This window comes from Scyliorhinus canicula, chromosome 12, assembly GCF_902713615.1.
Source record: "Scyliorhinus canicula chromosome 12, sScyCan1.1, whole genome shotgun sequence".
Taxonomy (NCBI): domain Eukaryota; kingdom Metazoa; phylum Chordata; class Chondrichthyes; order Carcharhiniformes; family Scyliorhinidae; genus Scyliorhinus; species Scyliorhinus canicula.
The window spans coordinates 62,634,807-62,656,442 of NC_052157.1; the positions used below are offsets into that span (position 1 = coordinate 62,634,807).

The following is a 21,636-nucleotide window of genomic DNA, read 5'->3' on the forward strand; positions in this document are numbered from 1 at the left end:
CATTTTGGGTCCTGGACGCCACGTGTGGGTCCCGGGCGCCACCATCTTGGGACCCGACCCCACGTGCGGGCTACGGGTGCCGCCATCTTGGGACCCCGACTCCACGTGTGGGTCCTGGGAGCCGCCATCTTGGGGCCCCGACTCCACGTGTGGCCAACGGGCGCTGCCATTTCGGACCAATGCAGAGGACCCCACCAGCGACTACTCCGCAAGCGAAGACGACCCAGACCTCCTGCCACGACTCGCTGCAGTGACTCTCGACCAGTTGCGACCACGCACGCTCTCCACGGCGACGACACAGATCCTTCTCAATGGACACGAAACGAGCTGCCTACTAGACTCCGGGAGCACAGAGAGTTTTGTCCAGCCCGATAAGGTAAGACGTTGCGCGCTCCCCGTTCACCCGGTCAAGCACAAGATAGCTCTAGCTTCAGGTTCGCACTCCGTCCACATCACTGGGTGCTGCGTAGCGGACTTGACGGTCCAGGGGAGGGTTTTTAAAAATTACAAACTCCTCGTCCTCCCCCGTCTCTGCGCACCGGCACTCTTAGGACTGGATTTCCAGTGCAACCTGCAGAGCTCGACCTTTAAATTCAGCGGCCCTATTCCCCCCCTTACCGTCTGCAGCCTTGTGTTCCTCAAAGTGGACCCCCCTACCTTGTTTGCGAACCTCACCCTGGATTGCAAACCTGTTGCCACCAGGAGCAGACGATACAGTACCCAGGACCGGACCTTCATCAAGTCCGAGGTCCAGAGGCTACTAAAGGAAGGAGTCATCGAGGCCAACAACAGTCCCTGGCGAGCCCAAGTGCTGGTAGTTCGGACTGGGGAGAAAAACCGAATGGTCATTGACTACAGTCAGACCATCAACAGGTTTACACAGCTGGACGTGTCCCCTCTCCCTCGTATTTCCGACCTGGTTAACAGGATCGTGAAGTACAAAGTATTCTTCACCGTGGACCATAAGGCCGCCATCACCAGCTACCCATCCGCGCGAGTGACCGCAAGTACACTGCGTTCGAGGCAGATGGGCGCCTCTATCATTTTCTAAGGGTTCCATTCGGTGTCACAAATGGGGTCTCGGTCTTCCAATGGGAGATGGACCGAATGGTTGACCAATACGGTTTACGGGCAACCTTCCCGTATCTTGATAACGTCACCATCTGCGGCCACGACCAGCAGGACCATGACATCAACCTCCAAAAATTCCTCTGTACCGCAAAACTCCTTAATCTCACATGTCATTAGGATAAGTGTGTGTTTAGCACCGACCGCCTAGCCATTCTCGGCTACGTAGTGCGTAACGGAGTGATAGACCCCGATCCCGAACGCATGCGACCCCTGATGGAACTCCCTCTCCCCAACTCCCTCAAATCCCTCAAACGCTGTCTGGGCTTCTCTTATTATGCCCAGTGGGTCCCGAACTACGCCGACAAAGCCCGGCCCCTCATCCAATCCAACACTTTTCCACTGTCGATGGAGGCCCGCCAGGCCTTTAGCCGCATCAAAGCGGATATCGCAAAGGCCATGATGCGAGCTATCGACGAGTCCCTCCCCTTCCAGGTCGAGAGCGATGCGTCTGACATAGCTCTGGCGGCCACCCTCAACCAAGCGGGCAGACCCGTGGCCTTCTTCTCCCGGACCCTCCACGCTTCCGAACTCCGCCATTCCTCAGTGGAAAAGGAGGCACAGGCCATAGTCGAAGCTGTGTTATATTGGAGGCACTATCTGGCCGGCAGGAGGTTTACCCTCCTCATGGATCAACGGTCAGTGGCCTTCATGTTCGATAATGCACAGAGGGGCAAGATCAAGAACGACAAGATCTTGCGATGGCGGATCGAGTTGTCCATGTACAACTACGATATCTTGTATCGTCCAGGGAAGCTCAACGAGCCTCCTGATGCCCTGTCCCACGGTACCTGCGCCAGCGCGCAGATTGACCGCCTCCGCACCCTCCACGCGGACCTCCGCCATCCAGGGGTAGCCCGCTTCTATCACTTTATCAAGACCCGCAACCTGCCCATCTCCATTGAGGTGGTCAGGACCGTGACCAGGGATTGCCACATTTGAGCAGAGTGCAAACCGCACTTCTACCGCCCCGAGCAAGCGCATCTGGTAAAGGCGTCCCGCTCTTTTGAACGTCTTAGTATGGACTTCAAGGGTCCCCTCCCCTCCAACAACCGCAACACCTACTTCTCAAGTGTGATTGACGAGTACTCGCGCTTCCCTTTCGCCATCCCCTACCCCGACATGACCACGACAACCGTCATCAAGGCCCTCCTCTCCATTTTCTCCTTGTTTGGTTACCCCACGTACATCCACAGCGACCGGGGGTCCTCCTTTATGAGCGACAAACTGCGTCAATTCCCGCTCAGCAGGGGAATCACCTCTAGCAGGACGACCAGTTATAACCCTCGGGGTAACGGGCAGGTTGAGCGGGAGAATGGCACAGTCTGGAAGACCGTCCTACTGGCCCTACGGTCCAGAGATCTCCCTATCTCCCACTGGCAAGAGGTCATCCCCGACGCCCTCCATTCAATCCGGTCTCTCCTCTGTACTACCACAAACCAAACGCCTCATGAACGCCTTCTTGTATTCCCTAGGAAGTCGTCCTCCGGATCCCCACTTGGCTGGCCACACCTGGGCCCATCTTGCTCCTGAAGCATGTGCGGGTGCACAAGTCCGACCCGTTGTGGAACGAGTCCAGTTACTCCACGCTAACCCGCAGTACGCGTACGTGGAGTATCCCGACGGTCGGCAGGACATGGTCTCCCTTCGAGACCTGGCACCCGCCGGCATGCGGCCCCAACCCCTCACATCAACACCCTCCACCCAGTCCCCACCCCCCCCCCCCCCCCCCCCCACCCGGCGCCCCCGCAACCCAGCACGCAGGAACCCCCTTCCCCGGCCAGAGCTTTGCTAGCACCGACCAGGGTTACGGACACAGGATCACGACTGCCGCTCCCGGAGTCAAGGACAGCCACCGCCCCGACGTCACCGCTGCGACGGTCCAGCAGAACATCGAGGGCACCCGACAGACTGATCGTGTCGATCTGATGTTCCACTGGACTTTTATCGGACTCCTCGTGTCATTCAGAGTTTCAATGTACAAGTTGCACATATTTTATTTGTTTCTTTTCTATTTGTGTACTGTTTATTACCATTCATTGTACCTGCACAGTCGTCGTGAGCCAGTGGGCAGCCACCATTTACCTCGGTACACCTCGTTCTCTCTAGTCATACCACCAGTCCAACAGCAACCCCCTGCCTTCTTATTCCTGCCCGCCCCCCCCCCCCCCCGGCTTCTTTCTCCACAAGGGATGAATGTGGTGGTATAACTAGGAGGTTTACGGTATCTATCTGCCATTGGTGCTGAGCACGCACTGCCCATTGGCTCAGGTCAGTCATGTGCCTCTCTGCTGATTGGTTGAGGCTAGTTATGTGACTGCTCACCCATTGGCCGAGGCAAGTAGTCCCACCTACGAGGCGGGGTATAAGAACCCGTAGGACCCGGCAGTTGGCCTTTCTCTGTAAGTCGACTTCCGGGCACACAACTAGTTGATTAAAGCCTGATATTTGGAACTTCTTCACGACTCAAGTCCAATTGATGGTACATCACCCCTCTGTCCCAAGATGAACCCCAGGGCCCTATGGCACAGATCAGGAGGAGGGGGCGCTGGGTGTCAGGTTGGACAGCCAGAGGCCTCAACAGTCGGCTCCCACCAGAAGCCCTTCCGTCAGGTTTGCATTTTTCAAAAGGAGTGCTAATCGGCACCAGCGTGAGCACTTTCTGGTGAGGCCACTGAATGACGGGAGGCCGTTGACTACGTGGTCGCTCTCGTTGATTGTATGGAAATTGGGCTCAAGTAGTGATATATTGGTTTCTCGCCTCACTGAGGCCGGATCCTGATTTCACCTATGGGAGTAGGCCGGTTGCATTGCAAACTGTTTGGCGCCCGGTGCTGATCTTGTTTTTGGCCTCTCCCGCTGTTCACCGACCTCATTACGCTTGAGCGTGAGTGCAACGAGGCCGTAGATCACGCCCTATGTTTCTCTGTGTCTCTCTCTCGCACTCTGTTTCTCTCCCTCTGGCTCTGCCTCTTCTCTTGCTCGCTGCCAATGTCTCACTGTCTCTCTCTCTCTGGCTCTCTCTCGCTCTGCCTCTTTAACTTGCTCTGTCCCTCTCTGCCTCTCGCTCCCACTCTCTCTCTTTGTCTGTCTCTCTCTCTCTGCCACACTTTCACTTTTTCTCGGTCTCTCTCAGTCCAGGCTGCTACAGAAATACAGGTTGTTGTAATTTGAATATAGCCAAGGATATTCCCAACATCCCAGTTTTCCAAATACTAATTTTCATGTGTCTCATTTACTGTCCCCTGCCGCGGTGTCTGCATTCCCGTGGGCCTCAGCTCCAGCCGGAGTCCTTGCAGTGAAAACCTAATAGCCAGCACCAGGAAGGCATACCCTTGTACTCACCTGCTGCCACGCAGAACACAGCAAGGTGGAGCCCAATAATCCAGCTCTTCATCCTGATGGAGAGAAGGGACGAGAATGTTAATGGACGTGTCAATCTGGGCGACGTTGCTCTTGGTATACAAAATCAGGCTTTGTATTTGTTTTAGTCAAAATGTCTGCTTTTGTCTGGTTCTCCTTCACTGCCACACATCCCCATGACTTTGAACATCTCATTTAAATCTCCCCCTCAACCTTCCCTTCCAGAGAGCACCCCCAATGATTTGAATGTTGGAGAGACTGGGAGAATTTTTTGAATAGAATTTACAATGCATAATGTGGCCACTTGGCCCATCAAGTCCACACTGGTCCCTGGAAAGAGCAACCCACCTAAACCCACGCCTCCACCCCGTCCCCACAACCCAGCAACCCCACCCAACCCCTTGAACACTAAGGGGCAATTTAGCATGGCCAATAATTATAGAATCCCTACAGTGCAGAAGGAAGCCATTTGACCCATCAAGTCTGTACCCACCCTTTGAAAGAGCACCTTACCCAAGGCCCAATTCCCCACCCCAGTAACCACACCTAGCCTTTGGACACCAAGGGGCAATTTAACATGGCTAACCCACCTCATCTGCACATCTTTGGACTGTGAGAGAAAACCGGAGCACCCCGGAGGAAAACCATGCAGACATAGGGAGAACGTGCAAACTCCACACAGACAGTGACCCAAGGCTGGAATCTAACCTGGGTCCCTAGTGCTGTGAGGCAGCAGTGCTAACCACTGTGCCACCATACCGTCCCAGAAGCTGGGATTGTTGAGAATGTTAGAGGACGATTGAACCAAGACATTTAAAATCAGGGAAGATTGGATAGAGTAAATGAGAAGGTGTTCTGGAGAAAGCGTTCCCAGCGGCAGGAGACTCGGTAACCAGAAGGACGCAGATTTAAGGGGATTGGAAAAAGAACTGGGAGTGGGGGAGAGAGAGAGAGAGAGAGAGAGAGGGAGGAGGAGAATTTTTGGCCAGGATTCTCCATTTCTGATACTAGGTGTTGACGCCTTCGCAGAATTCGGGGACTTCCAACACAGAAAAACTGCCGCCACACCTGCATTGATTCTGCTACTGTTTAAGGGGGCTAGCACTGGCACTACGTGGAACACAATCGATTCCAACATGAAACGGTGCCGGATTTGCCCATTTCGCGATTCACACTTGATCTATCAAGGCTGACTAGCTGCAGCGGCATATACACACTTCACTTCCCACACATTCCATCCCAGCCAACAAGGTGGCAGTAAGGAGAGAGCCACCAAGGTTCACGGACGCAGAGCTTGAGACCCTCTTGGACACCGCGGAGGCGAGGAGGGTGACCCTGTATCATGGCCGGGGAAGGAGGCTGCCAGCCGCCGCTGCTCACGGTGCCTGCACACAGACGGCAGAGGCCGTGAGCGCCATGGGCAACACTGCCTGGACTGGCCTGCTGTGCCGGAGAAAAACTGCACGACCTCCTCAGGGGGCTGGGGCGAGTCGGCAGCATTGTGACCTTGGAACTAACCTCCGTCCCACACCCCTCTACCCCCCCCCCACCCCCCCCACCCAGAACACAGCCTGACCCCCACCCTGAACCACATGCCAGTACCCATACTGGCTGCCGTAGCCTGTGCCCTGGCCACTGGGGCCACCAGCTACCTACCCCCTGGGCTGCATGCGTTGGATTTCTAACAGTCTCCCGACAGTGACAGATGACAGTGATTGTCCGTCACAGCTGTTTCCAACACCCTCCACCACCCCAGAGACACACCCCTCGGTTGGGCACTTTCGTGGAGAGGCTCCATCGACACTATCTGCTGCTCACCACACAATTGACCCGGCAGGTGAAGGTAGGAGCACCCGAGGGGGCGGACGGTCGGAGGGCAGTCCGATCCCAGGGAGTATCTGCCGACGGGTCTCGAGCTGCTGGAACAAACAATCCCATCCACAGTGGAGATGCAATTGTAGAGCCAGGGATTGCATGCGAGGTTGTTGGCAAGCATCCAGCACCTGCAATTGGAGGAGTCCTGCAGCAGCAGGAGATGGTGCCGACCATGCATGCCACCCAGGCCAAGACCGCATCCGCTTGGAGGCATTGGAGGTGATGGTTTTGGCTATGGATCAGCATGTCCAAGGCCTGGGACATTTTGTGCAGGCGCTGGCCAAGGCCCAGGTAAGGGTTGCTGGCTCAGGCGACCATGTGCCAGAGCCATCTGGAAATCGCAGCGGTGTTCCTGAGTGTGGCCCAGTCACAGCCGGCCATGGCTGAGAATGACGGCGGCATAGCCCAGGCACTGGCCGACGTGGCGCAGACACAGAGGGAGGTGGCCCAGTCCCAGAGGGAGGTGGCCCAGTCACTGGCTGATGTGACAAACCCAGAAGGTGATGGCACAGTCGCAACGTGATGTGGTGCAGTCCCCGTGCTCCATGGCCACGAGCGTTCGGACCCTGGTCGAGATCAAAGCGGGTGTCCAGGACTGGCAGTGCCAGGTGGCAGGGGAGCCTCACGGGATAGCTCCACTCGCACTCCCGTCCCACCTGTACCGGTGCTCTGTCTGATGGGTGGGAGGAGTGGGCTGGCCGGGGGCGAGGCAGGATAAGCGGACCCTGTGAGTGGCCAGGACTCCCCCCCCCCCCCCCCCCCCCCCCACCTATTCCCGTCAGAGCTCATCACAGAGCGGGTTGGCATCATCCTCCATCCCAGGGCCCAGACCCGCTGTTACTGTCAACCCAGGGATTACACCTCATCGTGCGGCAGGTATGTATCACGGAGGGAGTTGCAACGGAGTGAGGTGGGGGTGCAGTGTCCGTGCCCCTGGACAGCCCAACACACCCCCCCCCCCCCCCCCAATTGGTGAATCTGGATGTGACCAGAGCGTCCTGTGTGGGTTGGTCCTGCTGCACACATTGTGCGGCCTCCCGTGCCTGCCTGGACTCCATGCCCTGCCCATCCTCCCCCTCATCGGACGAGGCCTAGCGTTCCTCCTGCCCCAACGCATTGCCGCTCTGGTGTGCAATGTTGTGGAGGATGCAGCAGGCCGCCACAATGCGGGCGACCCTCTCAGCATCATACTGGAGGGCCCCTCCAGAGTGGTCCAGGCACCCAGAAGCCAACCCGCCAGCCGAGAGGGCATTTCAAACATGTCAGGAATTGTCGAGTGCTTCAGGTTGAAGGAGGCGTGCACACTGCCCGTGTATGGGGCACAGGCCTGTACGATGCGCATCTGACGGCCACATATCTGCTGCACGTTTATCGAGTGGAACACCTTTTGGGTGGTGTAAATCGGCCTGCCATCTGCAGGTGGCCATGGGGTGGGACATGCATCCCGTCGATCACCCCCTGGACTCGAGGCATCCCGTTGATGGCAGCGAACGCCGCTGCCCGCACATTCTGGTGGGTTTGGTTCATATTGAAGTAGATGTTTTGAGCTGCCTGGGCATTTAGGGCCTCCATGACAGCACGGATGCACCTATGCACCGAGGTCGGAGAGATCCCGGACAGACCCCCACTCAGCTCCTGGAAGGACCCCGTTGCATAAAGGTTCAGGGTGACTGTCGCCCTGAAGGCCACCAGGAGTGGCTGCCCTTCCCTATTCCCCCGCAGTGCCAGGGTTTGTCAGGTGTCAACCGGCTCCATGCTGACCTCAGTTGGCACTCCAGGATCCGCCCCCAAATGTCCCTCCCTCCCCCCCCCCCCCCCCCACCCCATCATCCCCGCACCCCTGCCAGGTGGTGGCTGGCACCGTGGGGGGGTCTCTGGCCCTGGCACCCTTCCCTGCTGCCCCTGCCAAGGGTAGGCACTGCGACCCCCGTAGGGGCTATTTTGGGTGTTGCCATTGATGGGCTGCTGGTGTGTGGTGGGGTCCTGTGGCAGGGGTGCTCATATGGTCTGTGTCACCCTGTAGAACCAGGGGCCAGGGTGAGTGGTTAGTGGGTTGCGCAGCAAGATGGCTGCAGGCCGCGATCGGTGCCTGGACAAGATTTACATCCATTTGGAAACAAATGGACTCATTAGCGATGGTTTTGTGAAGCAACAGCATGGTTTTGTGAAGGAGAGATCATAACTCACTGTTTTTGAGGAGGTGACAAAGATAATTGATGAGGAGAGGGCAGTGGATGTTGTTTACATGGACTTCAGTAAAGTCGTTGACAAGATGACTCATGGCAGACTGGTACAAAAGGGAAAGTCACGGGATCAGAGATGAGATGGTAAGATGGATGCAGAACTGGCTCGGTCACAAGGCAAAGGGTAGCAGTAGACGGGTATTTTTCTGAATGGAAGGTTGTGACGAGAGGTGTTCCACAGGGATCTGTGCTGGGACCTCTGTTGTTTGTAGTATACATCAACGATTTGGAGTTAAATGTAGTGGGTCTGATTAGTAAGCGTGCGGATGGCACCAAGGTTGGTGGAGTGGCAGATGTGTTGAGGATTCTCAGAGGATACAGCAGAACATGGATAGGTTAGAGACCTGGGCAGAGAAATGGCAAATAGAGTTTAATCCAGACAAATGAAGGTAATGCATTTTGGTAGGTCTAACATAGAGGGGAAATATACCGTAAATGGCAAAGCTCTTAGGAACATAGAAAGTCAGAGATCTGGGCGTGCAGGTCCATAGATCTTTGAAAGTGGCAACACAAGTGGACAAGGTAGTCAAGAAAGCATACGGATTACTTGCTCTCATTGGACGGGCACCGAGTATAAAAACTGGCAAGTCATGCTGCAGTTGTATGGAACCTTGGTACGGCCGCACTTGGAATATTGCGCACAATTCTGGTCACCACACTACCCGAAGGATATGGAGGCTTTGGAGAGGATGCAGAGGAGGGTTACCAGGATGTTGCCTGGTATGGAGGGTGTTAGCTATGCGGAGAGGCTGAATATACTCAGACTGTTTTCATTCGAAAGACGGAGGTTGAGGGGTGACCTGATAGAGGTCTACAAGATTATAAGGGGCATGGATACAGGGGATGGGCAGGCACTCTATCCCAGGGTGGAGGGGTCAGTCACCAGTGGGCATAGGTTGATGGTCCGTGGGCAAGGTTTAGAGGCGAAGTGCAAGGCAGGTATTTTACAAAGAGGGTGGCAAGTGCCTAGAGCGTGTTGCCAGGGAAGGTTGTGGAAGCAGATACATTAACAGCGTTCAAAAGTCATCTTGACAAATTCATGAATAGGATGGGTATAGAGGGATACGGCAACGGAAGTGCTGAGGGTTTTGGCCAAGGTTGGTATCATGACCAGTAGAGGCTTGGAGGGCCGAAGAGCCCATTCCTGTGCTGTATTGTTCCTTGTTCTTTGACACTGCTCCAGTCTGGGGGGGGGGGGGGGGGGGGGCCTTGTCCCCCTCCTCCCCCGACCCTGGCAGGGTCCCCCACCCCAGCCAGTGTCCGGCCCAGCAGCCCGCAGTCGCTCTTCTCCATGTCCTACCTCCTCTCTTCCCCTCAGCAGTCACCATTTTAAAAAGTGAACCATGCCATCAGTAACTCGGCCCATCGGAGGCGGAGAATCGCAGAGGCCCCGGAGAATATTGGGTAAGGCCAGCTAATGACATGCAACTGTACGCGTGTTCCGGAATGCAATGGCGCCACTGTCAAGGTGATGGAGAATAGTGATTTGGCGTCAAATCAGCACCTGCCGCGATTTTGGCATCGGAACCGATTCTCAGCCCAATTGCCTTTCCTGATTCTGGCATCGGCTGACGGAGAATCCCGCCCTTTGTTTTTACACACTCTGTAAGATTTTGCTATTTTTTCTGAAAGTAAATAAAGGTGCAGTTCTAAAAGTCAGGTAAAATCAAAACCGAATTTACACAAGTGTCTTGCTCAAGAGTTGGGGAAATCCCCACGTTACGTTGGGCCTGTCCCCACATCTAAACAAAAACCTAAATATTTATTTGAACCAAAGGGGTGTTATTTGCTGAGTTTCTGACCTCAGATTGTATTTCCTTCCACCGCCGTTTCCGGCAGCACCTGCCAGATCACAACAACTCACTGTTTAAAAAAAAAATTCTCCTCACCTCCCCTTTCTGGTTCTTTTACCGATTCTCTTCAATCTATGTCCCTATGGTTATCGAACCTCCTACCAACTGGAAACGCTTTCTCCTTATTTACCTCCTCCCACCCACTCTTCCTCTTACCTCTTCCACAGCCTATCACAACCCGCTGGGGAAAAGGGCTCTAAACTGGCAATCCGACCACAGCAGGCATCGCAACTTTAGCAAGGTTCACTATGACGGGTGAGAGTTGCTCAGTGGCCAAGAACGAGGGACAGCCCAAGTGATTTTACTCCCCAGCTCTGACCCTATCGCCCTCCTCCCCCTTCGAAGCAAAGGTCCTGAGGCCAGGCGTCAGCGGCTGACCTCCTGATCCAAAGTTAGAACCCATGATGCTCCTCTGCCTGCTTCTTGTGGCTAAATTCATCATCGGGGCCTTTGTGTAGCGTGGACCGACGTATGAGGTAAAGAAGTGTATCCTGAAGTGTCACATGCTCGACTTTGTCTTTGTATTTGAGGATGTGCAGATGTCTTTTGGGGGGCGGGGGGGGGAGTTGGGAACTCAAACCCACAATGTTCTGACTCAGAGAAAGAGTGAGACATGACATTAATAATCCCTAATTAACCCCGTGAGGCCCACAATAGAACTGTCTGCATTATTCTCCAGGGACATGACAGCTACATACGTTGCTGACGTTTTGCGGAGGGATTTTCCCCAGCCCAGTTTCAGCCTGTGCGCAACACATGGCCCCTCCTAGCTCAGAAAAGCCAGCAGGCGGTTGGTCACTGACCACCAGCTGCTAAACTGGGCTTGGGGGCCATATGGGAGGCACTCTATAAAGTGGGGCAGGATCTTAACCTTAGCAATGGAGGCCTGCAGCTCAACAATGAGTCTCAACTTCATCCTGGGACTGTGAAATCATTCCCTATTCCACCCATCCCGTACTCACAGGCCTACTAAGATCTTTGTCCTATACATCGGTCTTGGCCCCCTATTGACCTCAGGCCTGTACAGGCCCCTGACTTACCTGAGGCCTCTAACTTATGCAGACCACTGGCCACACGCCTTTGTCTTACCAGGCCTATGCCTTATGTCAGACCTCTGTCCCTACTGCAAGGCACTATCCTGTGTAGGCCTCTGGCCTACGTCAGGCCTCTGGCCTACAACAACATTCCCCCCCAAAAAAACTGGAGTTGATAAAGTGATTGCAATTCAAAAGAAAGCCTCTGTTTATTTAATAAGGTCAGAGTTAGAAGTGGGAAAGCATTAAACAGTGGAGCAGAATCCCTTTCTGCGTTCCTTGATGGAGACAAAAGGTGCGATTCTCTGGCTGCATTGCGCCCAATGCCAATCCCACTATTCCTGGTGAATAGTAGGAGAGCCCCAAAGCGGGTTTCATGCCAGGCGCCGAACCGATCGCAATGTTCCTGACCCGCAGTACCCGATGCGATCTGGGTCACACCCTCACTGGATGTGAACCAGGTCAGCATATTTACATGAGTCTTAAAACTCATATAAATATGCGCAGCCCATTTGAGACCGGAGTCTTCCGGCTTGCAGGATTCACCTACCCCAGCGGCACAGTGAGAGGTCAATGCCAATCTGTACCAGACGTGATGGGGTGGGAGGAGCGCTGAAGAGGTTGTATGACGAGCGGGAGTGCAGGGTGGGCCTGAAGTGGGCTAGTGGGGGGGGGAGGGGGTCTGAAAGGAGTGGGCTGAAGGGGTGAGGCTGGAAGGAGTGGGGGAGCTGGAAAAGGAGTGCTGAGAGGGGAGGCTGACCAGGGGGCCTGAACGGGGGAGGGGGACTGAAAGGAGTGACTGAAAGTGGGGGCTGAAGAAGGGGGGGGGGGGGGGGGGAAGTGAACGGGATGGCTGAAAAACAGGATGGGGGGGTCACTGACCCTGTAGCAGGGTATGCTCATTTGGGTGGGGGTAATGCCCCGATGTTGACGTGGATGGATGGGGGTGAGGCTGGGTCACCCCATGCCTGGGTGGTATGGGGTAGGGGTGTGTGATGTGGACATTTAGTGATGGGGAGTAGTTGCCTCTCCAGGGTTGGAGGTGTTGCTCATGTTTGCGGGGATTGTGATATCTGGAAGTGTTGTGGGTGGGTGGTTGTGGGGGACCCTCAACTTTACTTTGATGTTTGGGCACCCTGGGTCCCAATCTCCGAGGAGTTGGTGTTGCCAGCGAGTTTAGTTCCCACTCCAGTGGGATGATTCACTGAGAATCTCGCCAAGCTACAAAACAAAATGACTAAGTGTGAGTGAATTGCGACCTGTATCACGTCCATACACCCGGCAGAAATCACCCTGCGAATCCTGCCCAAAATGACACCAGAGGCTGGACTCTCCATCGGCAGGATCTTCCGCTTCACTGGCAGTGCATTCACACTGACGGATTTTCTGAAACCCCATTGGCCGGCTGGTGGGGCAGAGGATCCTGCTGCCGGCAAGGGGGGGGGGGGCTGCACCGGAAAACGGGTGCGGTGAAACGGAAAATCCCACCCATAGTCATTCTCTGAGAGAATTCCACCCAAAATGCCTGCAGTTGTCTTCATAAACGGTTTGAATTATTCATGTAATTCCCTAGATCAACAATAGCAACTGGTAAACAAGGGAAGGTCTTAAAGTATCCACATACATATCAAATCAAAGCAGTTTATGTTTGGAGCTGGAACAGATTGGAAAGAAGCAAAAAGAAAGAAAGCTGGCTGGAGAAGAAGCTCACTCGGCAAGAAGAGCGTGAAGCCCATGATTAAACTGGGATCTTCACAATCGTGGTATGCTTCAGAAGATGTTCAATGTGTTGCCTGCCTGAATGCTACTGGAAGAACCTAAGAAATCTCATACCTCGAGAGTATAGCAGGAACACGGAGGAGAATCAAAGTGAATTCCAGAGAGCTGTGGCACACCTTGGGTTGATCCTTGAAGTCCTGTAGAATACAAGGAAATTCTTAGACTGATTTTTTAAAAAACAGAGTATCCTGTTGAGCTTTTCAGACTAAAAAGATTAGTGTTTATAAACTGTAATGTGACATAAGCGATACTTGCTTTGTTTGGTTCTTGTAGAGTAAATGTTTTTCATAAAACATGAAACATTGCAGCCCGAATTCTTTCATTCAACAACCAGGAGTTCAAATTTCTTATTTAAATAGTTGGTGGTCTCCCTCTGGAGATTGTAATCGAGCATCCCAGATTTAACATGGAATGAAAGAAGGATTTGCATTTCTATAGTGCCTTTCCCCACCGCAGGATATCGCAAAGAGCGATCCAGAGGCAGGCCACGAAGCTTTGTGGTGGGGGGGGGGGGGGGGGGGGGGGGGGGGGAGTGGGTCCCAGATTCAAATCCCACCAAGGCAGCTGGCAGAGGTAAATTCAATTCGATAAATTTGGATTAATAAAACCAAGAAAATTCTCTTTTTGGAAGGTGCAGTCGCCGTCGTTAGGTAACGAACTGCAGCACAGTCAGATCCCACAAAGCGACGGACTGCATGATCGGTCCGGATTGCTGGCTGCAGCTTAACATGTTAGTCCAGCAATACTAGCCAGATTAATTTGTCCCGCGGTTGCCGGAGACTGCTAGCTATTATTTAGGAAATTTTCGCCCAATAGTATACCTTCCTTACAATTGCTTTCCCAGTTCCCCCTTTTGAAGGGTACCCGGGTTAAATTCTGAGGGCGGGTTGCACAGACCCAGCTTGTGTACCCTCGAGTCAAGAAGATCAAGGGGGTGAACAAATCAAGAGGGGTTGAAGATAATTAAAGGATTCGCTAGGGTCGAGAGAGAGAAAATATTTGCTCTGGTGGGTGGGAATGTGGGGGAAAGAGACCGGAACTCAGGGGCAGAACCTCAAAATCGGAGCCAGGCCATCCAGGTGATGTCAAGAAGCACTTCCTTTCACAAAGGGGAGAGAAAATCCGGAACTTTCTCCATCCCCCCAAAAATACTGTAGAGGCTGGGAGGGACCCATTGGAAATTTCAGAACCGAGATCGATAGATTTTTTTTTTGTTGAGTTAAGGGGATTAAGGATTACTGAACAGAGGAGGGGGCGATGGGGTTAAGATAGAGCAGCCAGGATCTGACAGAATGGCAGGCTGAATGGATTCACAATAATAGTAGGAGGCCATTCGGCCTTAGTGACCTCCTTCTGTCCCTATAATCTTCAGTCACCTCCTTCCCTCTCTCTCTCTCTACATGATAGCTGAAATGAACTGAGGGTTCATTTGCTTTTAATCCCTTTGTGCCTTCCAGATCACAAAAACTCGCTGAGAGATTTTAAAAATCCTCCTCATCTCCCCCCCACCGGCCCCCAGATCTTTTCCCGATTCTCTTCAATCTGTATCTCTCTGGTTATGAGCCTTCTGCCACTGGAAAACCTTCTCCTCATTTACTCTACCCAAACTCCCCCTCATGATTCTGAATGCCTCGATTCAATCTCCTCCTTAACCTTCTCTGCTCGAAGTAAAGATGTCTTGCTGCAGTTGCTTAGAGCCTTCGGCTGGAGTACTGTGTACAGTTTTAGTCTCCTTGTCCTTATGAGAGCTCGATCGAGGATACTAGGCCAGCCCAAAATTCCCCTGGAATTTCAAAGAACGAGGGACAACCTCACTGGAAAAATTACAAAATTCTTACCGGGTGTGACAGGGGATGGGATTTTCTCCCCTTAAAAACCCATCCGGTTCACCTTTAGGGGAGGGAATCTGCCTCATTATCCTGGTCTGGCCTAAGTGTGACTGCAGATCCCACACAGCAATGTGATTGCCGCTGAAATGGCTTAGTGAGGCACTCGACTTGAGGGCAATTAGGAATGGGAAAATTGCTGGGCCCTCATTCCATGAGGGAATAAAGAAAAATCAGGCCATTCAGTCCCTCGCATCTGCTCCCCCTCCATTCAATAAGATCATAGCTGATTTTCCACCTTGTTCCACATTCCCACCCTACACCTCAGGGCCCAAGAATCTTACCGATCTCAATCTTGAATACATCCAGTGACGGAGCACCCACAGTTCTCTGGGGTTGAGAATTCCAAAGATTCGTAACCCTCTGAGTGAAGGCATTTCACCTCATCTGACTGCAAAATGGCCGACCTCTTTATCCTGAGACCTCTCCCACCCTTCACCCTCTCAGAATTTTATATCTTTCAATGGGATCACCTCTCAATCTTAACTCCAGAAACCAATGGCCAAATCTATTCAATCTCTCTTCAAAGGACAACCCTCAGATTCCAGGAACCAATCTGATGAACTTTCAATGCACTCCATCTACAGAATAGATATCTCTACAGTGCAAAGGAGACCATTCAGCCCATCAAGTCTGCACTGACCCTCTAAAAGAGCATGATAACATGCTCTGTAGCAAATTTATAGGCCCACACCCCCACCGTGTCCCCGCAGCCCCTACCTAACCTGCACATCCCTGGACACTAAGTGCCAATTTAGCATGGCCAATCTACCTAACCTGCACAGGTAGACGAAACCAGAGTACCCAGAGGAAACCCACACAGACACGGTGACACGGTGAGATAGTGCAAACTCCACACAGACACTCAGCGTTAGAGTTGGGTCCAGGTCCCTGGCACTGTGAGATAGCAGTGCTAACCCACTGTGGCACCATGCTGCCCCTCTCGGATAGGGAGATAATGAGATGAGGAGACCAAAACGGTTTAGTGTACTCCAGGTGTGGTCTCATTAAAGCCCTGTCTGGACTCCTTCCTGCTTCCCCTTACTGGAATGTTTATCAACTGCAAAATCAAAACAATTGTTAGCAGTACCAAAAAAATGGGGTTCAAACACTTGGAGACGAGGCCATCTCTCATTCAATTCCCAGTCAGTAATTCTCAATTATACCATGTTTCCAACAACACTCAACAAGCTCGACACCATCCAGGACAAAGCAGCCCTGCTTGATTGGAACCCCTTCCACAAACTTTCAAACCCTCCACCACCGACGAAGAGTGTGTACCATTTACAAGATGCACTGCAGGAATTCACCAAGGCACCTTCCAACCCCATGACCTCTGCCATCTAGATGGACAAGAGCAGCAGATACCTGGGAACCACACCACCTGGAAGTTCCCTTCCAAGTCACTCACTACCCTGACTTGGAAGTATGTCAGCCATTCCTTCACTGTCGCTGGGTCAAAATGCTGGAACTCCCTCCCTAACAGCGGTTCAAGAAGATGGTTCAACACCACCTTCTCAAGGGGCAATTAGAGATGGGCATAAAAATGCTGGAGTGGCAATCGATGCCCACAGCCCACAAAATAGTAAACAAAACCCATTCACTTTGCACGACAAATCTATTTTTTTTAATCCAGCGACTTGCCAAAAGTTTTAAGATATTTTAAAATATACCTGTCTTAAAAAAATAACCCCCCAAATTTAATCTTTTGCCTGAAACCATTCCCACAAATTTAGCTTCAGATGCAAGTCAAAAGTTTACCTTCAATTTTAAAGTGTGCACAAAAGATTATCTTCAGATTTAAATGGTTCTCAAAAAAAAAAGCCTTCACCCAAGTATTAAACTATCCCTCCCGATAGAAATGATCGCGCCCAGGAAAATGATCAAACAATTTGAATTTACATCGGAAATAATCCTCTCAGGTTTAAAGTACATTCTGAGCACTTTGCAAAAGTTCGGATTGAAGTTGTTGGAGTTGACTCCATTTTTAAGCTTACTTTCAATAGTATATCCTCAAATTCCCAAAGAAATTTAACAAGCTGTTTCCCACGAGAATTTTTTTCTCTTCGCTATCGCAGGGGGTTTGAACTAATTTCTGACGGTCTGACTTACCTCGGGCGGGTAGAGAGCTGAGGGATTGTTCCCGCTCCGAGCAGGAGTGAAATGGGAGAGCCACTCACTCTGTTCAGGAGCAACTGAAATGTGGACCAGGTTATCCCATCGATCCCCCCCACTGGAGTCCTGGACATATAGAACCGAAACCGAACAATCATCCTGGACTTTCCCCCGCTCCTCTCTGACGGTTCCTCCCTCCTCTGACATCACCAACCAACACGTGTGCAGCGTTTGTGTTGAGGTTACTTCTAAAATGATTCCTCTGGACAAACTGGCAGAGGTATGAATCATCGTCAGACACTGCAGAGCGAGGAATATTGTGCAGAGTTAAAAACTGGTATCCCTTCAAATCAGCCTTTCCACCCTCGGCAACAATTTATGCCCTAAATGGTTGAGAACAGTCAAAGGAGGTCGAATTTGCCCAAAGCTTGAATTTATAATTCCCCTGGTTGGACAGGAATGAAGGGGAGATTTACTAGGCTCCAGGTGTGAGAGATTTCAGTAAACAGAACAGAAGAGCATAACTTTTAATGAGGGGTGAGTCACCAGGGGACATACGCTTGAGGTCCGTGGCGCAAAGTTTAGATGAGGTGTGGAAGGCAGGTTTTTTTACGCAGAGGGTGGTAAGTGCCTGGAACGCGTTGACAGGGGAGGTTCTGGAAACAGATACATTAACAGCGTTCAAAAGGCATCTCGGCAAATACACGGATAGGATGGGTATAGAGGGATACGACACAAGGAAGTGCTGAGGTGTTTGGCCAAAGTTGGGATCATGCCAGGTACAGACTTGAAGGGCCTGTTCCTGTGCTGTATTGTTCTTTGATTGATGGGTATGCACACCGAGAATCCCATTGTTCCTTTAAGAACGAAAACCTTATGAACTAGGAGCAGGAGTCAGTAATTCAGCTCCCCCCCCCCCCCTACCCCGAACCCGCTCCGCAATTCACTATGATCCTGGCTGATCTCCTCTCGGTCTCAACTCCATCTTCCTGCCCACTTCCCACAACTCATCATCCCACCACTCATTAAAAACCTATCTACTCCTGAAATTTGTTCATTTTTCCAGCATCTCCCACACTCTGGGGTAGGGAATTCCACAGATTCACAATCCTGTAAATGCATCAATTGTTCCTCATTTCTGTTTTAAATCTGCCATCCCTTAGCCTGAAACTATGGCCTCTCGTTCTAGAATGTCCATGTCTACCCTTTGTGGTGATATGCCTCTAGGCTATATCATAGAGGGATGGTGGCCGACCTCCAACCAGCAGGCGGCAGTGCAGACACACCATGCAGTCTCTAGGCCAAGGTCATGTGACCAGCGACTCCCATATAAGGGGAGACACATTCGTCCATCTTCAGAAGAAGATTGAGAGGGTAATCAGACATACAAGTGAGTGGTCAGTGTTAGGTGTAGATTCAGAGGAGTAATAAGCAGACTCCATGATAACGGCTCTGTATCAGATTGCTATCTTACCACATGAGACTCAATAAAAGATTCTGGTTTGGACAAGTCAAAGTGTTTGGCAGATTCCTTTGTAAGGTATAAAGGACCAAACACAACATCCTTTAGCATCTTATATCCCCCAATTAGATAATTAGAAGCTGGGATTGTTTTCTTTAGAGCAGAGAAGGTTAAGGGGGAGACTGAATGTGTGAACAGTCTTGGTCCCCATGTCTAAGAAAATATATATTGGCATTGGGGGCAGTCCAGAGAAGGTTCACTAGGTTGATCCTGGGTATGGAGGGATTTTCTTATGAAGAGAGATTGAATCGCTTGGGTCTGTACTCATTGGAGTTTAGAAGAATGAGGGGGTGACCTTATTGAGACATATAGGATTCTCAGGGGGCTTGACAGGGTAGATTCTGATAGTCTAGGACCAGAGGGTATAATCTCAGAGTAAGGGGTTGCCCATTTCAGACAGAGATGAAGAGGAATTTATTCTCTCAGAGGGTAATAAATCTGTGGAATTCTTTACCGCAGAAAGTTGTAGATAGGGCCTGGATCATTAAGTATGTTCAAGGTTGAGAAAAACAGATTTAAAAAAAAAAATGTAGAGCACCCAATTCATTTTTCCCAATTAAGGGGAAATTTAGCATGTCCAATCCACCTACTCTGCACATCTTTCTGTTGTGGGGGCGAAACCCACGCAAACACGGGGAGATGTGCAAACTCCACACGGACAGTGACCCAGAGCCGGGATTGAACCTGGGATCTCGGGCGCCGCGAGACTGCAGTGCTAACCACTGCACCACCGTGCTGCCCGAAAATCATTTTTTTCAGTAATGGAATCGAAGGTCATGGTGTTAAGGCAGGCAAGTGGAATTGAGGCTTAACAGATCAGCCATGCTCTCATTCAGTGGCGGAGCAGACACAATGGGCTAAATGCCTACTGCTCTTACTTATGGTCTTTAATCGAGGCATTTAAAATCATATGGGGGGTTTGGACGGAGAAATTGAGGTGGAAGATTTTCCAGCGGTAGGAGGCTCAGTAACCAGAGGGACACAGATTGAAGAGAATCGGAAATAGAACCTGAGAGGGGGAGAGGAGAAGATCCCTCCCACCCGGGTTATTCTCTCTTCCAACTTCTTCCATCGGGCAGTAGATACATAGTCTTAGAACATGCACTAACAGATTCAAAACGGTTCTTACCCACTGCTACCAGACTCCTGAATGACCCTCTTATAGACTGAACAGATCTCTTCACACATGTTCTCTTGAGTAGTACTGCACTCCATATGCTTCACCCGATGTCTGTGTCTATGCATTTACTTTGTGTATTTATGTGTGTCCTATGTTGTTTCATCTGTCTGATCTGTACACAACAATACTTTTCACTGTACCTCGGTACACATGACAATAAATCAGATCAATCAATCAATTCAATTTTTATTTTACACAGAGTTGTTGAGATCTGGAAGGTGCTGCCTGAAAGGGGGGAATTGGAGAAATATTGAAAGGGGGAAAATGCGGGAATCGGGGAGAGCGGGGAATGGGGGAGAGTGGAGACTAAATGGAGAGATCTTGATGGGCCCAATGGCCTCCCCCCTGTACTGGGTTAATTGGAGAGCAAGCGCTGTGACTTCCTCTTGAAGCATCTATGAACATGTCTGATTCTGGTTGATTGGTGCTGGGACTGTTTAGGATGTCAGCTCATCACTCTAATTCTCATTAGTCCTCGTGTGATTGTATTCCTGCCTCGCTGACTTAACCGAGTGAGGGAAACATCAGCAGAGAGAACTTCTGGTGCTTGTTTAAGTTCACGCGACGCCAATATGGTCATTGCGACATCTGATATTGCCACAACGGCAACTGAGAGAATGGACATGTCGGTTTGCAAAATCCACCCACTTGGAAACCATATCCGGGTTATTTTATTTACAAAATAAGACTGGTCTAACCAAGAGATATGCAGAGACACACACCTCGGTGGAGGGCAGCTCTAGACTATGGAGTTAGGGGAATAGAAGAAGGGTCTTTGATGGGAGAGTTAGGGGATTAGAGGCTAGTCTTCAATGGGAGAATTAGGAGATTAGAGTGATGGTCTTAGATGGGAGAATTAGGGGAGTAGAGTGATGATCTTCGATGGGAGAGTTAGGAGATTAGAGTAATGGTTTTCGATGGGAGAATTAGGAGATTGGAGTGATGGTCTTCGATGGGAGAGTTACGGGATTAGAGGGATGGGCTTTGATGAAAATGTTTGGGGATGAGAGAGAAGGTCTTCGATGTAAGAGTTAGGGGATTCGAGAGATGATCTTTGCTTGGAGAGTTTTTTTTTAATTTAAAGTACCAAATTCATTTATTTTCCAATTAAGAGGCAATTTAGCATGGCCTATCCACCAGCAGTGCTGTACAAACACGGATTGCACCGATTCGCGGACACCCAAGAAGCCTGCTATTTCTGCGGCCTTGTGGTGTCCGTGGACCATGTCAATCTTACATGTCTTAGGCTGCACTCCCTTTTTAGTTTTCTAACCAATCTTTTGAGGGAGCATGCGGTGTCCACGGGCACCATCGAGGCCTTCCGTGCCCATGGGCACCGCAGGGGCTGGGGTGCTTTATTGATCCCTTTTAATTGCACTCTTACTTGATGTGTTTTTAAGTTTCCATTGATCTTTGTTATGTTTGGGCAATGCCCCTAACAGGAGCGGCCCTTTTTTGCTTAGTCCCTCAGTTTGTTTCCTTTCTTCTGTTTTGTTGGTGGATCTGAAAAGAGAGGCCAATCCACCAGGAATCAGGGCGAGAGAGTGGGGGTGGGGTAAGAGTGGGGACTAATTGGAGAGATCTTTATGGGCACAATGGCCTTTTCCCTGTGCTGGGTGAATTGGAGAGCAAGCGCTGCATCTTCCCCTTGAAGCATC

At 51.4% G+C, this 21,636-nt stretch overlaps 1 protein-coding gene across 1 annotated transcript in view; it reads right to left on the reverse strand.

Annotated features, from left to right (window-relative positions):
* Positions 1 to 17,567, reverse strand: part of LOC119974266 (CD276 antigen homolog) — a 46,866-nt gene extending 29,299 nt beyond the window's left edge. The window contains exons 1-3 of the mRNA XM_038813037.1: positions 17,274 to 17,567; positions 13,330 to 13,412; positions 4,474 to 4,526 (exon numbers count right to left, since the gene is read on the reverse strand). Coding sequence (XP_038668965.1) covers positions 4,474 to 4,526; positions 13,330 to 13,412; positions 17,274 to 17,567 — 430 coding nt within the window. The remainder of the gene's footprint in view (positions 1 to 4,473; positions 4,527 to 13,329; positions 13,413 to 17,273) is intronic.
* Between the last annotated feature and the right edge of the window lie 4,069 nt (positions 17,568 to 21,636).